Below are 20,290 nucleotides of genomic sequence, written 5' to 3' on the forward strand. Positions count from 1 at the left end.
GATAACAACGTCAGATATTTAATGCATTCATTTCACCTTACAAATGAGAATTGAATTAAATAAATATAATTGTCAAAAATATTTTTTTTTAAAGGGACTATTGCTTCAAATAAAACAAAGGGGATACAGATGGCGGGGTGGTGATATCTGTTGTCTCTTACTTTACTTTTATCTTGATATCTTTAGAGAAACGAAAGATTTTATCACCAGAAATGAAAAGCCATTGTTAGACTCTGCAGACATACTATTAAAAAATGCCACATGTCCGTTTTCAGAGTAGGCTAGGAGTAGACAAGCAGTGCCCTCTAATGGGCAGAATAAAACCTGCTGTTAATACTTGAACCAACATTGCAATCTTGCACGTCCCTTTAAGAACAAAGGTTTGGAGGCACTATTTCTTTTCTTTTTAAAGTTATCCTTATCACATCCAATCTCAAAAGCAGAAATGTGTTTCTGGAAACATGTGAACTCACTCACCTGGAGACAGCAAACACACCACCATTCATGGAGCCAAAGCAGGAGAGGGCAACAAAGATCGGAACTGCTAATGAGAAATTTCCCAGTAGCCGCTCAGAAAAGGTCTAGTGAAAGAAAGAATGAAGCAAATTAATGCTTTGCTAGAAAGTGGAAAAAAATGAAACAATTTAGGCCAAACTTGCTCTATGACTCTCTGTTACCCTGGTGATACGTGTGTTTTAAAATCCTTCTCTTTGGTTAGGGTCAGACTCACTCCGTGGACTATAATCAAAAGCAGGTACCATGGCATTGCTTGTTGCAAGACTATAGGCAAAGGTCTAAACAAGCACTTTCTCTCTACTTTCAAAAAGCAATGATCCATTTACCGAATCTTTATCAACAATGATGGGTATCGTCTCTGACTCTGGTAAATGGAAAAAAGCTCAATTCAGAAGTTCTGCTTTTGGAGACAGAAATCCTTCTGCACAATACCTTCTCTTTAGCCTGGAAAGCCACATTCTTATGGTGAAATACAAATGTACACTGAGAAGTATTACAGATATTTGTTTCATATACCAATCCCACTGTTAGGAAGTCAATAAAATAATTGATGACTTCATAATTTATACCATATATATAAGCAACCCTGAAAATCTTTTTTCCAGAAAAATCACACCAGCAGAACCCATGTTTTTGGAGTCACTCCCTCCCTCTCAGGTAGCCTACCAATGCCTTTTGTGGTTCCTTATAAAAAGGCTAGAACACAAATATAAGTTCAACAAGCCACAGAAATATATAAAAGGTAAACAAAACTTCTGCAATTTTCTTCTATGCCATGATATGTGCAACATTGCAAATTCCCATGAAGGATGTAGTTTTCCCAAAAATTATGTGGGATTCTTTATTTGTCCTTGATGCAGCTGGTGCTTTGTAATTAATGGACCACATTATGCCCAAAGAATAAGCACTGCCCTTTGTCTAGAAAGATGAGACGACTGACCCGACATCAATAAGCGTTGTATATTTGAGTGTCTGGTAGGAGTTAGAACAGTGGGCAAAGTCTTTTGAATACAGTGAACTTGTACATAGGTTCACACAAAGTGAGATAATTTATTCCTTGTGAACGCTGCTGATATGAAGTAATACAATTTTTAAAGGAACTGACTTCAAGTGATGGGAAGTTAATTTTTCACCTTTCATTGTTATGGGGTCATGAGCGAATGGTCTCCCACTCACTAAGTTTTTATGCAAAATAAAAGTATGTGTCACAGAATAACAATCCTCTAACATGATCTTTGGAGGCAAAGATGGTCCTAGTGTCAAATAAATTTTGGAAACTGCTATAAAATTATGTGTATCCACTTCTCAGGGAGTTAAAATGCACATTAGTATCTTTAATATTCTGAGAACTACTGTAACAACATCTGTTTAACTTTAAATAACCCAGAGTTTCCCAAATATATTAACATCTCAGGACTAGTATTCAAAAGGATGTGCTAGAAAAAACAAATTTATATGGTCCACATGAAAATTCTTAAGTGGTACTTTGGGAAAAGGATTTTAAATTAGCATTTGAAAAGTTTACAAACATGAAAGAGTACAGAATTGAGTTAAGATTTTTATACCAAAAAATCCCACATTCATTTAGATTCACTAACTGTCAATCTATCCTTAAGGACATGTTGGAAGAATAATGCCTTCTACTCAACAATGCCTTGACAGATTTTCAAGCATGTATACGGGGAAATATTCTACAAGAAATTAAAAATAAAGATAAATCGTATAGGATTTCAGCTGTATCAGTTACATGGAATATGCTAAGGGGTGCTCTAAATTTTTAAAATACTCATTATCATTCAGGTCAAGAAAAGATTACTGAATTTCAAAACACTTTCTGCTGGAGGGACCGACTATAAAATTGAATCAACTCATTAACCTAAATTCAAATTGGCGTTTTCCCAACCTGGACTTACCACTGCCACTGCATTTGAAAGCAACAGCTCCTCAGCGCTAATGGTCGTAAAGTAGGCCACATTTGTCAGCACATAGCCGATGGTGACGATGGCCATGGATATACATATTGCAAGGGGGATGTTTCTGAAATGCACAAAGGAATCATGCATTACTTATCTTTTGTTAGTCATTCTCTGATACCAAAGGACAAAACAAGCTAATTCAAATGAAGAATGGAATGGTATCTACAATATTATAGGCTCCGTTGGGTATGTGTAAACATTTCATTAGGGCAAAGAACCACATAGTCCTTTGTAATTTGATAAGGTCCACGGGGGCAGATACTTCATCTGTCTTGTCTACCACTATACCCCAGAACATACGGATCTATGCCATTCTTGTACTCCATAAGCGCTTCAACGGTGTTTCTCAAACTTGAGCATGATCAGAATCGCCTGGAAGGCTTGTTATAACACAGACTGCTGAGCCCCACCCCAGAGTTTCTGACCCAGTAGGATTTGCATTTCTCACAAGTTCCTAGGTAATTCTGATAATACTGACCAGGAGACCATGGTTTGAGAACAACTGTCCTATAAACATTTCTAATACTAATTCACTGCCTTGACACCTTTCTAACACTAGTCCTCAAAAACATTTGTCATGTTCAGTGTTTTCCCTCTCAGTAGCTTCCCTTACAAGCAAATAAACGCAGACTTTTAGAAGCATGAGAGTGGGATATATCTACCTTTCTAAATCATGGCAATAATAATTTTGTATATAACACAAGAAACACAGAAGTGTTCACAATAATGACTTTGCCCTGCCCTGCTGTGAGTTCAAAGGAAGCTCAAGATCATGAGTATCTAATAAAGCAACAGCGCAGATAATCCCATGAAATTAAAGGTGACATGCTGCGAACTACAGATGACTGGACAGTGCCGACAGCATGTGGCATCAAGAAGTGCCCAGCACAAATGCAATATTATGTCTTCATTTAATGCACTGGGAAAGCCAGGTAGTAACTGACCCTGGTAATTTGATTCCATGTTACAGATACACACTACTTGCTTAACATAATCGCCTCTTCAGACTCTTTCCAGTTCAGGCAACTTAAACCTTCCACTCCCTGCACAAAGGCTGATAGCTTTTTAGCCATAGCGAGTATCGGCCTTCATGAAGTCTTCACCCTGCTGGGTGCCACTAATGAAGACCCCAATATAATTTCTTCCAAGATTAAAAAGGCAGTCCAGAAGCAGGGGGGAAAAAAGGCACAGTCTGCCTCACTACCCGAGCTGGGTGTGCTTGGCACACTAAGTCTCAGCTCATTATGCTGAACAGCAACATCCCCTGTTGAGAACAGGCAAACCTAGCCAGTCGGCAGCTGCCATTCATTGTGCTGCTTGGAGCCTGACACTTCCCCTGATCCCCAAAGCCTTAAGCCTTGATGGGGAAACACATTGACCTCTAAATCTTGACATCCTAATATGAAAGTAGCAGATGTTCCCCCTCCCCAGTGTGAAGAAGGTCCTGTGGAATTTTCCATTAACACCATAACATGCACTGCTAGTTGTGATTGATGAATGCTAAATTTAAGCAAAGGAAATCGCTAGGCCAATCAAACATAAAGGGGTGAATTGCATAAAGCAAATTGAAGATGAATTCTGTTCCTTTGAAAGAGGGCTACATGTAAATGCAAAAGGATAAAAAGGAGAACATGAAGGTGTATAACAGCTTTTTAATCACTCACTGTATTATTTTAAACTTGAATCCTTTCAGCTTTTATAATAACCCCATATGGGAAGTAAATTCTTTCTATAGAAGAGACGAGCAGAGGGGGAGAGAAAAAGACTCTCTGTTCCTTGTAAACATATGATTAAGATATGTAAAAGTTCCATTAATTAAAAAGCAAGATGACTTATTAAATGCAGTGAAGTAACTTAACCTGTCCAGGCCAGGAGTGCTGTCATATCACATGTTACTACAAAAATGGCAGAAGAAATAAGTCTGAAATGTGGGACTGTGGCTCTCCCAGAATAAAACTTAGCTCCCCAGCCTGGCTCCTCCAAGTCAGCCTCCCTGCCTGTTCTCTGCCTAGACAGTATGGTCTCTCTGAAGGTTGTTTTCTATACGGATCTTACCAGAAGGGATCCTAGAAAAGCCAACATTCTGGGTTAGTTTCCTTTCCTTCTCAGTTTGTTCTAACAGAAACAACAGTAGTAGCTGCTGCCACTGGGCTGCTGTGTGCCCAAACTTTTATTTGGCACTTTACATATTTGCCTCATTTTTGTCCTTGCAAAATCCCATGCATTGGGAACATCAGCACCGTTTTTTTTAACAACTTGACTATCAGCCAAATATACTATATAGATATTGGGAGGGGCACAGGACAGGAGCTTAAAGTATAAGACAAAAGAAAGCGGGAGTCTAATCTTGTTACGGTGCACAACATACCCAGTGATTTCTCTCTAATTAGATAAAATTAAGCAATGGGAGCAGGAGGGGGTGAGGCAAATAGCCCCTAATTTCTATCCTTAGATTCCATTTCACTTTGACAGAGCGAAGGGGTGGGGAGCCCATCTTGGCTACCTTGGTATAAATAGCCACTATTTACAGAGGAGCGCAGTTGACTTGTTCAGAAGGGCTTGGCACCACGTGGTTAACTCCTGGTTTCAAGCATCAAAGCCTAAGAGCCACTGGGTGAGCTGATAAAAGCTATTAGGCCATGCCAGAGCAATCTTTCTGGAGGCTTTAGATGCAGAGGGCAGATAAGAAGGGCTAGCAACCCAAGATTAAGGCAAATGGCACATGATAATAAAAGGAATTAAAGGAAGGAACCCAAAGGCCACTGGTATTTCAAAGCCTCTGTGACTGTGAGGTATCCACCAATCCTAAATACAGGAAAAGGCATTGTCTTTAAGCTGAATAAAAATGACTCACACTTGAGTTCTATTCTTTCTCAAATGTTTGTACATGTTTACTATGACTAACAAGACACAAATTTATTGAAAAGAGTTACTTAATCCTTAAGAGCTTTTTGTCATTACGTATGTTCTTTTCAATTAACAGACATTAACTGTCTGAGTCTAATATTTTTATTAGTTGCAAATGGTCCCCAATCTAAAAGGTCTTGCGTACTCTTCCTTTCTCACGGGTTTATTTTAAATTGGCATCTATAACCAGTCTATGTCACACATAGACAAATTTCATTTTATTTGCACTTATTAAATGGAAGTTTCCAAAACATCTGCTTAGAAGCACTTTTATTCTAAGGGACAGACTCCTCAGGAATCCAAATGGCATGCCACTGATGGCTCGTGGCTTACAATTGTGTAATCTGCAAAGCACTAGCAAATGTATTTTATTTTATCTTTAAATATATGCATTTTGAATTCTTTGTGGAATGGGAAAGAGCATAAACAAATAAACAATATTTACAGCAACCTACTGAAATAGGAGGTGATATTCCCAACCTTTAAATCAGAAAACCAAGGCTCAGAGAGGTTAAGGGACATGAGTATTTCTTTGTGAAAGTAGTAAGTGAAAGGGCTGGAACCTGAACCCACATCTTCCAGCTCTAAGTTCCACACACATGATATATCTTATCCTGAGATCAGGCTGTTTTGTGCCTACGTTAACCCTAGGTACAAGGTCCCTAGGATCCATACACACTGACAAACGTGTATTGTATTTTATATAAATGATACAAAGATCAGAAGGCCAATTATCACAGTGAGACATTTTAAACCAAGTATATTTTCTATACACCTAATAGTCACCACAAATAAACTTGCAGATAACGCAGCACAAGACGCATTTTTAATATATTTTGCAATTCTATGATAGAATATAAGAAATTACTATTGTTTCCAAGTGCATCATTTTGGCTAAAAGTGACCCTTGCTATGAAAACCGAATGAGTAAACCTAGCTTGATTCTCCAGATAAGTCAAGGAAACCTGAAGGTTAGAGGGATTTTTGACATCAGACCACACATGTAATTCTCTATTCGCTTGAATTTAGGATATTCCAAGATTGTTTTGTAATGTGAACAAAATCTTCTAAGATTTGTACAAACCAAAAGAAGTCTCCTACAATTCCCTGTGTTGGATACACACAATGAAGACCACAAAACTCATTGATCATGGGTCACCTAAGCTTGTCTTTGTGCCAGGCACTGGGCATGATGGCAGACAGTTCTGTAAAACCTACTCTTGTGTGTTCCGGAAACTTCTAAGAGAAGTGATTTATGCTTCACATTTTCTATTTAAAATCATTAATATTTTACACCTGGATTTGGCATTAAGGAAAAAGAGGGGAAGGGGAAAAAGAAAGAATTAAGGACAAGAAAATGACAAATTTCTTAAAGTGTGAGAAGCAAAAATAAAGGGAAACTGGGGATTATTTCTTTACATATAATTGAAATGGAACTGTGATCTATCTCAACATACAGCATTTATAATTATTTTAAGTACCTTTCGATTCCAAGTATTTCTTTAAGAATCATACTTGTTTCTTTTTCTTTATAGTGACCGTGTAGAGACCTTGAAAGCTTTTCTATGGCTCTCACCCAGAAATGATTCAAACATCTCTTCTCTCTTTCTGATCCACTAATTTACTTTTTGCAGAATTACTCTGCTTATTTTATTACCACTTCTGTTAATGTTATTCTACCCTTCAAACTTCAGTCATGTGCTAAAGCCAAAAAAATAAATGAGTAGATTTCAAAGAAAAGCTATTCATATTTTTCATTCACGTGATTTTTCTTCCATACATTTTGACATACTTTTCCTGACTCTTGCTGACACCAAACTCTCCAGAGACCCCCAGACATGGAACTGTCCTGTCCGGCTCTCTGGTTTCTGACATTTCTAGCAGAGACTGAATTACAAGTAAGTGTTCAAGAAAACAAATAGTTTTCCAGACTTGAAAAAAATTAGACTACAGATGACTGGAATCATACAAATTGTACAAATTTCTTTGTGTGTGTACAAATTTCTTTCTTCTTTCAGTGATTTTGCCTTGTTGTCATTTAGCACTATGACTATATCTCTAATTTTCCACTGTGAGTGGGAATTAGGCTATTCAAAAATTATAAAAATGCATTTGAGAAAACAGAGCAAGTAGTTGAGGGGAAGGCATAGGTTGTCACCAAAAGAAAAAAATCTGGCAAGAGAAAGAAAACATTGACTAAACCTATTTATGAACATTTTTAAAGGTCCATGGTTCATGATCTTGTTTAATGTTAATTCTGAGCCAAGGCTGAACATAGTGACATGATGAACATATTGTCACACAAACGCACACAGTGATCCCACTGATTCCTAGCATTAAACACCTGCCCTCCACTTCTCACTGAACCATGGCAAGGCTGTGACGGTTTTTACTGAGACATTTTAAATTTCAATACCACGGATGTCTAATCTAAATCTCACCATTCTCCATTGTCCACAGATGAAGAACTCCATAAACAAAAAAGAGAAGACAGAGAGACCTGTAGGGAAATGCAAGAAATGAACAGACACAGATTAAAAGACTGCAAGGCTAAAGAAGGCTCTTGGAAAAATGTACAGGGATGCAAAAAAGAGGGAGAAAAGTGCAGTAAAACCACATAGAAAAAAGGCAAAAAGGGTCACCTTTAGCCAAAACCACATAGAAAAATGAACTAAAATGGAAACAACTTACAACTCAGAAACATAAGATAATAAGCAATCAGAAACATATATAAGCATTTTAGCCCTTAAATACTTTACTTTTTATCTTACTATTTGAATAAAGTCATGAATAAATAAAATTATTCAGCAAAATATAGCTTGAGAGTAAATTTTCATTTGTTTGCATTTCATATAAACAAAAAATTTGCATTGTCTGCATCTCGTTTTTTCTCATTTTCTAAAGATTTAGAATGTGTCTTCCAGATATATTACAGTTATCCATGTTTCTCATGGATAAACACAAATATATTTATAGGCAAGTTCTAGTGTATAAAACCAAAATTTGTTTCAAATAAAATGGTAGCAATTAAATAACTAAGGAGACAAAATATTTGAATAGTAATAAATTAAATTTAATTCTAATATTCAATTCTTATTTGTGTTAGTTTATAATATTTCATTTAAAATTATATTATTTTCCTCAGGATTTGGTCTATAGAACACTAAGATAATGCAACATCTCAGTGAATCATTTTTTATAATAGTGTTTCTGAGATGCAGATTTATGGCTGAGACAATTAACTATCCACCAAAAGTTTGTGTTCCTCTTTCCAAAGTATAAGTTATTTCTGAGAAGCAGCTACCCAGACAGAAACCACATTTTCCAGCCTCTTTTGTATTAGGAGGGATTTTCATTCTTGCAAACAGAATGTAAATAGATGTGTAAATTGAAAGTGAACATGGTTAAGAAGTGAGTTACCTTGTCACCTCCTTTTTCTCACTGAGAGCTAGTTGGGAAGGACCCAGGAATCTGGACCCAGGACCCACAGAATCAATATGTAGAAGACAGCCCACCTGCCAGCCAGTGACATGAACTGTTACATGATTTAAAAACTAAACTTTTGGTAGTTTAAAGCCATTGAAATTCTGTGGTTTATCTGTTGTAGTAGCTAGCATTACTCTAATTAAAAAAATAAAGGGCCTCATTATGTCAAGACTTGTTTTGTAGCTTTTTATTAATTACTCTTAAAATGGGTCTTAATTAGACTTAAAATGGATCCTCATAAAATTTTATTTTATAGTATATTATGTTTTACAAGAGGGCAGTAAATGATATATTTATAAATTATAAATATATATTTTTATAATTTATAAATATATCATTTAAATTTATATAATATAAATTATAAATATAATTTATAAAATGATACTTCAAATGAAAATATCACATAAAAATCAATTTTCATCTGAAATAGCTAGGAAGGAGAAAATAAATTATTATTCAAACTTCCCCAAAATAGAACAAAGATAGAATTGGTCACTATTTTGAAATAGAAAGTCCTTTGCACTTCTGAAAATCACCACCAATCCAATAGAGATCAAAGCACAATTGCCCTTGGTTTTGCTCAAGAACACATAATAAGACATGTAACGTTAAATAAATGTACGCTTATACTAAGAACAAGGTCACGTAAAATAAATATACATACTTTGGCATGGTAAATGGGATTAGAGTTGAAATTTCCTCAGGCCATAAGCACTTATCTTAGAAGGAACTGATAATACTCATAACTAAAGATACATAAATCAGCTCCAGCCCCATTTCTGATAGCTGCTCAATAACAAATGGAACAAGTAAACATGGGGACATTCATTCATGGCAAATGAACTACTGCTTCTACCACCAAAAATCGCCTCCAATATTGTTGACCAACAATGGCAAGTCTAATTAATAGTAATCATTTTACTTCAATATCCAGTAGTCAAATCAATAACTGGCTTTCCAATTGGATGCTCTGAGAATTATATGAGAAGATGGACAGGGGTTAGGATTCCAGACTATCCTGGTCTCACTCACTCCAACCAGGTAATTCCTCTTTTACTGGTGTTATGTATTGATACCCTATCAAACACATGAATGTGCTCCAGTGCTCTAAAATAGTTTTAAAATCACTGCTCTAGATGCTATAAGTGATTTCTTTAGATCACTTTGTGAACCCATTGTTGGTTTCCTAAAGTATAAAGAAATATATGAATTGGGTTTATACAGTGCCTATATATGAATGATTATGTAGATACATATATACATATTTGACTCTAAATTTGAAAATAATATTTCACTGTAACAAATCCCTATTCATACTCCCAGGGTAACTGAGGGAAAAGTAATTTTAGCAAATAAAGCTAATCTTAGTAGGAAAAGTATAAAGTTGATAGGGGAGCCAATAGCTATGGCCTGGCCTCAGTTAAGGTAGTAAATCCACACGGCAGGGCCACAGAGGACATGACATAGCAGCTTAATGGAGCAGAGGGAAAGGTGGGGATGAGAAAAAACAGAGTTGACGGGCTAAGCACCCTGCCGGTTTCGAGAGATAATATGTCATTGTCAAGAAAGTGATGATGAAGATGCCTGGTTGGAGCAGTTGACAGTTCCCTGAAAAGGTCACAAAGGCTCTCAGAATAGCAGAACCTCCTGCAAAGCCCTCCCTCTCCTCTCCTCGGGCTGTCCATTTATAAAGATTCATATTCCCAGCAGAAATAAAAATGTTGTGATCTTTTATCTTGCAGCTCAAAAGTTAAAACTTTTGAAAACTAAGCTTTTGTGCATTCATTTTTATATTTACCAATGCCTTTTCTTAGACTACAAAGATTCATAAACAAACCTCTCTCTAGAGACAGTTTTCTCAAGTCAAGTGCACCATCCGATGGCTCAGGGACTATCTGCCCAAGAGAAATAGAAGTGGTGCATATATTCATCCATCCCTTAATTTCCTTTCTCTTCCATAGTTTCCCTCAGCTCCACTCCCCAAAATTCCTATAACCAAGAAAACTTTCCATATATACCATCCCAAATGTACATTGTCTTTGGTGACATCTTTTCTCTGAAGTTTTGTCTTTGATATTTGTTTTAACTTGATTTGATAGAATCATGGAAAAGTCTCTGGGTTCAATCTGAAGGCTGGGTTTAGTCACGTCCCTGTCACTAGCAGAAACACAGGAGATCACTGGATCTCTCTGGGATTACAATTCCCCACCAGTTGAAGAGGGTGTTGAATTAATGAAATCTAAAGTCCATTCCCTTCAAAGCTCACAACTCAATAATTTTAGCAAATAAAGCTAATCCATAAAGATTAGCAGAATTCTTTGAAAACTCAGTTAAGCACTTGATCATGTACCAGAGCATCCTAAGGAAATGTGTGCCTTTGCTTTGCTCTGTCATTCAAAGGAGAGAATAGGATGCCAACTTTACAATCTTCTCCTGTCTTCCGAAGATGGGAGTCTGTCCTCCAGTGGGGATACAGCATATCAAAGTACAACTTCAAAGTGTCAGCCTGACTGAAAAAAATGATCATTACAGAAGATCATTTAAAGGATAAGTGGTCTGTGCACTCTTCTGCATTCTAACACAGCTGCCTGTAGATCAGGTCAGACTTTTGGAAGGCCACATACATCGACCAGACTACCACAGACACCCATGCAATGTCTCCATAAATCACTACGTCTTATACCTGTATCTTTTATCAAAACTTTATTGCAAGAAAATACTTTTAAATCATCTGAATTTCAGGAGGGCATATGTAGTAAAGTTATTAAGGATATTGTCAACTGCGTCTGTCAACATTTTTTATGTAGAGTTCACTCAATCAAAGTTTATTAAATATCCTTTATATGGTAGACATTATTACAAGTAAAGGAATAAAGACATCAACCACCACACAAAAAAATTCATCCTCTCATGGAATCTAAAATTCAAACAGGATAAGACATGGGGACCATCTCCCAGAAACACTGTTCCCCCTAGATCTTCACATGGTCACCCCACTCTTGGCAGTTAGTCTCAGATCAAAGTCTCCCCCCTCAGAGAAATCTTCCTTCCTTTTTCTAATTGGGCCTCTCATCCTAGTTCTCTCCATCACCTACTGTTTTTAATACGAGGATAAGCAAAATATCTTTTGACTCCTCATAGTCTTTTCAGATATCTTTATGTATTTATACTTATTGAAGTCTACAAATGGACTAAGACTGTGCACTCAATATTATAGTCTTCCAAACAATTAAAAGCACACTTTCAATAATGATGAGAAGACACAAAACTTATCCAATTCAAATTATTTCCACCAAACTAAGCTATCATTTTGAGTCTTCCTTTTTATAATATTTTCACAGATGTGAGATAAATCTATGCAAACCTTCCAAAAGAAGATTTAAAAAATAAATAAATAAATGGAAGCAGTGAAGAGAAGGAAAAAAAGAAAGGTAAAAGGCAGCTTTAACAGAGAAAGGAAATGTTTATTCTACCAAATCCTTATGTGAATTCTAAATTATTAAATCTCTGAGAACACCTGATTTATGTACAGGATAACACTGCCTCTAGCCAAAATTATTTTTAATAAAAAGCAGGAAACCTCCTGAAGTTCATCTCAGATTTAATATCAAACACAGCAGCCACACATGAACATTTCTCTATAAAACACGGAAACAGCATGGTGCGAGCAGCTGGCAGCCATCAGCGGGAAGTCGGGTGCAAACACACAGGGTATCAGTGCCATGGAAGGGATCAGACCTCACAGATCTAGAGAAACCAGGCAGGGAAAAAGAACCACAGGCTGAAATGATGTCAATGCTAGGAAGGAAAAGGGGGACAAGTATTCTGAATATACTGCAGCATCCAGCTCACTCTCCCTGTCAAAACACTGACCTCCCTTGGTGACCACTAGAGTAGAAAGAGCAACATGTGTGTTTTGCGGTGAATTTTTATGTATAATTTAGAATATACCAAGTGAGGTAGAACCACCATGGGAAAACAAAGGCTAGCAATGAAATAAGCTAACATTGCCATTGTCATTTTGTACGAAAAGTAGCAAACATCTAAGAAATTCATAAAAATATGATTCAAATATTTCCCTACAGATATTTAGTTCAAAGAGATGAAAGATGTCAAGGAGGAAAAGGTAGGTTCTTCTTGTTACTGTGTATTTTTTAGGAACTGTGTTTATTACCATTTTTATAACATATGTAGTGAAGGATTAATTCTCAGGATTATATATCCAACTACTTGAATATATATAATTATTTTATTCATGTTTAATCCCTTATAAGGCAATTTCAGTAATTATGATGATCATAAAGAAATGCTTTTTGCCTGTTTACATTGATACTTCCATTAATATTTTGATATTTGTTATTTTGTTACAAATATTCTGGAAAGCAGAAAATCATATTTAAAAGGTGCTCTATTAATAGGGTTCAGGGGGTTAAAAAAAAAAAAAAAAGGCCAAAAAGAAAAAAGAGGAAGACTAATGTGATTGGGAGGTACTTGGGATGTTACTTTAATTAGTTAACATTTTTTTAAATCTGAAAGAAGAAAAAGAATTCAAGTTAATTAATTGTAGTACACAGAAAAATAAATTTCTGGACCATAAAAGACTCAATCACACACATAGAACGTATCTTTACATAGTGCAGATTTTATTATGAAACATAACACTACCAAGATAATTTGAAAAACCATAAGCTTTAAATTTTAAAGCACTATACAGATTCTCTTTGTATGCACGAAAAGCTAAGAGTAGAAACTGCCTCCATGCAAATATGTTATAATCAATGTTGATTTATTCAGAGAAAAAGAATAATAATTGAGGCTACCTCTGGTTAAGAAAAAAAGTATATGAACTTTCAATAATAAGATTGTATAGTAATGGGCTGCTATATTGACAGAAAGATAAATGGAATAGATTACCTAGAAAAATGAGTTAGTATATAACATAAATACTTAACATATACCATGACAAGTATGATCATTTATAATGTAAGTAAGTATCATAAACTACGGCATAGTATAACTGTTTGATAGTACTGGGATATTGAGAAACTTAAGGAAAAATCAAGACCCTACATTAAATCATGCTGAAAAAAAATCCATTCCAGATAAGGTAAAGAGTTGAATGTAAAAAAGAAACCAAGAAACACAAACAGAAAACATAAGTGAGACTTAAATGATCTAGAGATAAAGAAAAATTTATGATCATAAAAGTAATATACAGAAATAAAAACCAGTGACTCTATTTAACTACAAATCTAAAGTTCTATAAACTAAAGTCATAAAGAAAATTGAGTGATCTGAAAAACTGGGCAAACTTTTTGCAAACAATAGATAAAGAATTAATACCCATAAAATATGAAGAATTCTGATGAGTCACCAGTATTCATGCTCCAAAATGGTAACCACATGTAGCTACTAAACATAGGGGAAGTATTAATCCTCACCAGTGAACAAATGAATGCAATTTAAAACCATGGGGTAAAATTTTTGCTTTTATTAGCAAAGATTTTTGTAAATAATGATACTAATGCTAAATGTAAGTATTCTTAACTATTGTTATTGGGAAAGGAAATTGATATGCACACTTTGGAAAGCAACATGGTAATAGAAAAGGAAGGCTTTTAAACGTTTATTGCCTTTGACACAGTAATTCTCTTCTAGCAATCTATCCTAAGAGGATAATTGGATATGTAAAGATTTATATATGAAATGTATAATCCAGCATTATTACATTAAGAAAAATTAGAAATGATTTCAATGCCTAACAAGAAAATGAGTAAATAATTATAGATTCCCCCCAAAGAAATATTAGACCACCATTAAAAATGTTGTTTACTAAGATTTTAGTGATACAGGAAAATCTAATAAAAATGACATGAAATGAAAAAAGTTGGATAGGTCTGTAGTTACATGAGTAGAAAGAGCTAGAGTTGAGCTTGAGATATAGCAAATCTAGATGTCAGAGCATACTCTGAGGCGCCTCCGAGCTGCTGGGGATACAGCAGTATGGACAAAGACGAGGACCTGGCCCTCCTGGGGGAAACAGACAATAAACAAACCAACAAGCAAATGCATAATATAATGCCAAATGTATGAAGAAAAGTGCATATTTACATTTATCTCAAGCAATATAATGCAATGCATGTGTGCATATACGCAGAGGGGAAAAACAAATGTCAAAATAATAACCGACTACTTTGATGTGATTAAGAGACTATAGGCAATTTTAAATCTCTTCTTCATAATTTTTTGGCATTTTAAAATTTGACATCTATTATTAAAAGAAACAGGGGGGACTACGTGTTGTTACTGAAAATACTATGAGAATCATAAAATTTTACTTCAATTTCTTCTAATAGGGTAGAGAATACATACAAATTTTCCTTCCTGTCACTCTACTACATGGATCATTGGACCACAACTACTAGGTGGGTGATTTCTGTCCCAGCTATTTAAAAATAGAACAAACAAGAGGTGTCTGTCAGGAGAAATATGGGAACAAGATAATCAGCATATCCTGCGCTTCTAAGTGGCCCTGGATCAGAGGCACAGTGGAGGAGGCAGGGTTAGGAGGTCAGGGAATTCCACCCAGCTGTTGCTATAGAAATGGCAATAACAGGAGCAGTATTAACACCATCTTTTAGACTCAAGAACAGGAAATACCTGCTCTGTCTAGTCACGGGCTTGAATCATAAAGTCAACGGTTTGAAAAGCACCTACGTATCCAAACTGAAGCTTTCTCCCCCGCTGCAGTTCAGAGTTCAGGCTGTGGCTTGGCATAAAGACAAGCAGCTCCATGGCTCAGATAAGGACACCACCGAATTCAATTTGCAGCTGCTTTTGCCCAACATTTGCCACTTGATCACCTCTCCTTGGGAAGAGGACATCGCATTATGAGGATACATTTAAAACACATTTAACCTTTTCTTCCACAATACCCTGAGCAGCTACAGAATAGTATCTTAAAATCATGACTTCTACTTGCTGTCTCACTCACTCATTTCTTTTGTCATTTTCTGGCTGAAAACAAAAGTTAATCTTGTTTTCTACATCAATTTCTCTTTTTCTTGCCCCTGGCCAGAATATAAAAAGTGAGATTTGTATTGTTTGACAATATCAATAACAGAAAAATTAAATATTGCCCCTCAATGAGATATCAAACTTGTTTTAAGAATGAATGCATCTCCGGGAGAAAAAAGATGGCAGAGTGATGGTGACCTCCTGGATTCATGCTCCCGGAGAGGAAGGCATAGATCTCAGCCTGCCACAACGCTAGAGGTTCGCTCCCCCACGAGAACAGTGGTGTGAATACACGGAGAATCAGTGTGGGACACAGAGAGCAAGAAAAGTCTGAGAAAGAGGCGGAAACCACCGCAGGAGAGGAAAAGGAACAGGCCCCCCAGCGGAGGTAGCAAAATCCTGAACATGCGAAGGGCTCCCCCTAGCGACAGAGGAAGCAGCTTACTTGGCGCACACTGCGTGCCTCTATCCAGACTAAAGCTGAAAGAAGGGATCTTAACGATTCATCCAGATGGGAAGGGCTCAGCGAAAGAACTCTGGGAGTATAAAGAATCAAGCTGAAACCTTGCCCTCAAAGAGGATTACTAGTTCTCCACCAACTGACACAAACCAGATTCAAAATAGCAACATGTCACAGGAAGAATTTCAAACATGGATCATAAATAAGCTGAATATTATGCAAGAAAAAATAGATAACCAACACAAAGAAACCACAAAAAAGATCCAGGACTTGGAAGAAAAATTCACTAAGGAAATTGAAATATTGAAGAAAAATCAAACTGAACTCCTGGAAATGAAGAATTTATTCAGGGAGCTACAAAACACAGTGGAAAGTCTCAAGAGCAGGGTAGATCAAACAGAAGAAAGAATCTCAGAGATCGAAGATAACACTTTCCAATTAAATAAGTCAGTCACAAGATAGAGCAAAGAAACAAGAGAAAAGACCAGAGTCTACAAGAAATGTGGGATTATGTGAAGAAGCCTAACATGAGAGTTATCGGCATTCCTGAGGGTGAAGAAGACAATAAGCAAGGATTGGATAAACTATTTGAAGATATAATTGAGGAAAATTTCCCAGCCCTTGCCAAATCTCTAGATATACAGGTTCAAGAAGCTCAAAGAACCCCTGGGAGATTCATATCAAATAGGAAGACACCACGTCATGCAGTTATCAGACTGACCAAAATATCCACTAAAGAGGCCCTTCTTTGAGCTGTAAGGAGAAAGAAACAAGTAACATACAAAGTAAAGTCCATCCGAATCACGCCAGATTTTTCAACTGAAATCTTACAAGCAAGAAGAGATTGGGGCCCCATTCTCACTCTTCTGAAACAGAATAATGCCCAGCCTAGAATCCTGTACCCAGCTAAGCTCAGTTTTATATATGAAGGTGAAATTAAGACATTCTCAGATAAACAAAAACTCAGAGAATTCACCAAGACAAGACCAGCTCTCCAAGAAGTACTCAAAACAGAGTTACACGTGGTCCAGCACAAGAAAGACCCACGAATGTAAAACTAATCAAGAGATAAAGATAAAAACCCAGTTATCACAATGGCTCAAGAGAGAAAACAGATCAATGAAATTCAACCCAACATGAGGAACAGCAATTTGTCTCACTTATGAGTTCTCTCATTAAATGTGAATGGATTGAATTCCCCACTCAAGAGACATAGACTGGCCCAATGGATAAAAAAATATAAGCCAAGTATCTGCTGTCTTCAGGAAACTCATCTAACCTGAAAGGATGCATTTAGACTGAAAATACAAGGGTGGAAATCAATATTTCAAGCAAATGGAACCCAAAAGAAAGCTGGCATGGTGGTTTTAATCTCTGATAACTTAGTTTTTAAATCAACAAAAGTAATGAAAGACAAAGATGCTTACTATATACTGGTGAAGGGTACAATTCCACAAGAAGACATAACTATACTTAATATATATGCACCCAACTTAGGTGCACCCAGATTCATAAAGCAAACCCTACTTGATCCGAACCAAATGATAGATAACAACACTTTAGTAGCCGGAGACTTTAACACGCCACTGACAGTACAGGACAGATCCTCCAAACAAAAAATAAACAAAGAAATAATGGACTTAAATAGAATGCTAGAACAAATGGGCCTGACTGATATCTCTACAGGACATTCTACCCAAAAACCACTGAATATACTTTCTTCTCATCAGCTCATGGGACATTCTCCAAGATTGACCATATCCTAGGACATAAAGCATGTCTTAAAAAATTTAAAAATATAGAAATTATACCATGCATCTTCTCAGATCACAGTGGAATAAAAGTAACAATGAACCCTAACAGAAATTCTCATTTCTACTCAAAGTCATGGAAGCTAAATAACCTTCTCCTGAACAATCATTTTATAAATGAAGAAATCAAGTTGGAAATCAAAAGATTCTTTGAATTAAATGACAAAGGAGATACAACTTATCAAAATCTGTGGGACACAGCTAAAGCAGTCCTGAGAGGAAAATTTATTTCCATAAATGCCTATACCAAAACGACAGAAAACTTACAAATAGACAATCTAATGAATAGACTCAAAGAGCTGGAGAAGGAAGAACAGACCGACCCCAAACCCAGCAGAAGGAGAGAAATTATTAAGATTAAATCAGAACTAAATGAAAAGGACAACAATCAAACCATAAGGGAGATTAATAAAAGAAAAAGTTAGTTCTTTGAAAAAATAAACAAAACTGACATATCTCTGGCTAGACTAACCAAGAGCAGCAAAGAAAAAACTCTTACCATCTCCATCAGGAACATCAAAGGAGAAATCACGACTGATGCCACAGAGATACATGATATCATCTATGAATTCTACAAAAATCTTTATGCACACAAATTAGAAAACCTGGAGGAAATGGACAAATTCTTAGAAACACACAGCCTTCCCAGGCTCAACCAGGAAGAAATAGAATTCCTGAACAGACCGATAGCTAGATCTGAAATCGAAACAGCAATAAAAAACCTTCCCAAAAAGAAAAGCCCTGGAAAAGATGCATTCCCACCTGAATTTTAGCATACCTACAAAGAAGAACTGGTGCCCATCCTACATAAACTATTCTCCAATATCGAGAAGGATGGATTCTCCCCAACACTTTTTTTACCAAGCCAACATAATCCTAATACCAAAACCAGGAAAGGATGCAACAAAAACAGAGAACTACAGACCAATTTCTCTTATGAATATAGATGCAAAAATTCTCAATAAAATTCTAGCAAATCGAATCCAAGTGCTCATCAAAAAAATAATCCATGACGACCAAGTAAGCTTCATCCCAGAGATGCAGGGATGGTTTAACATATGCAAATCTATAAATGTAATTCACCACATAAATAGAAGCAAAAATAAAGATCATATGATCCTCTCAATAGATGCAGAAAAAGCATTTGACAAAATTCAACACCCTTTTATGATAAGAACACTGAACAAAATAGACATAGACGGGGCCTATCTAAAAATGATACAAGCCATATATGACAAACCCACAGCCAACATCATACTGAATGGGGAAAAACTGAAAGCATTCCCACTTCGAACTGGAACCAGACAAGGCTGCCCACTGTCCCCATTACTTTTCAACATAGTATTGGAAGTCCTTGCAAGAGCCATCAGGCAAGAGAGCAGAATCAAGGGAGTCCAAATAGGGACAGAAGAGATCAAACTCTCACTCTTTGCTGATGATATGATGTTATCTCTAGAAAACCCCAAGGATTCAACCAAGAGACTCCTGGAATTGATCAATGAATTCAGTAAAGTCTCAGGATACAAAATCAATACACACAAATCAGAGGCATTCATATATGCCAATAACAGTCAAACGGAGAACCAAATTAAGGACTCAATACCCTTCAAAATAGCAACAAAGAAAATAAAATACCTAGGATTATATTTAACTAAGGAGGTAAAGGACCCCTATGGAGAGAACTATGAAACACTGAGGAAGGAAATCGCAGAACATGTAAATAGTTGGAAAACCATACCATGCTCATGGATCGGTAGGAATCAACATTGTTAAAATGTCTATACTGCCTAAAGTTATCTACAGATTCAATGCAATCCCTATTAAATTACCAACATCATTTTTCACAGATATAGGAAAAATAATTTTACGCTTTGTATGGAACCAGAGAAGACCCCATTTAGCAAAAGCAATTTTAAGCAACAAAAACAAAATGGGAGATATTAATGGGCCAGACTTCAAACTATGTTACAAGGCTGTGGTTCTTAAAACTGCCTGGTATTGGCACAAGTGCAGGGACACAGACCAGTGGAACAGAACAGAAAATCCAAATATAAAACCATCCTCATATAGCCATCTAATCTTTGACAAAGCAGACAAAAACATACTCTGGGGAAAAG

The 20,290-nt window shown here is 36.2% G+C and overlaps 1 protein-coding gene across 1 annotated transcript in view; it reads right to left on the minus strand.

The window, feature by feature from the left end:
- The window catches only part of SLC7A11 (solute carrier family 7 member 11), a 221,106-nt gene that overhangs the window by 158,653 nt on the left and 42,163 nt on the right, over positions 1-20,290 (minus strand). The window contains exons 7-8 of the mRNA XM_069493252.1: positions 2,430-2,553; positions 478-581 (exon numbers count right to left, since the gene is read on the minus strand). Coding sequence (XP_069349353.1) covers positions 478-581; positions 2,430-2,553 — 228 coding nt within the window. The remainder of the gene's footprint in view (positions 1-477; positions 582-2,429; positions 2,554-20,290) is intronic.

This window comes from Eulemur rufifrons, chromosome 18 (assembly GCF_041146395.1).
Source record: "Eulemur rufifrons isolate Redbay chromosome 18, OSU_ERuf_1, whole genome shotgun sequence".
NCBI classification, from domain to species: Eukaryota; Metazoa; Chordata; class Mammalia; order Primates; family Lemuridae; genus Eulemur; species Eulemur rufifrons.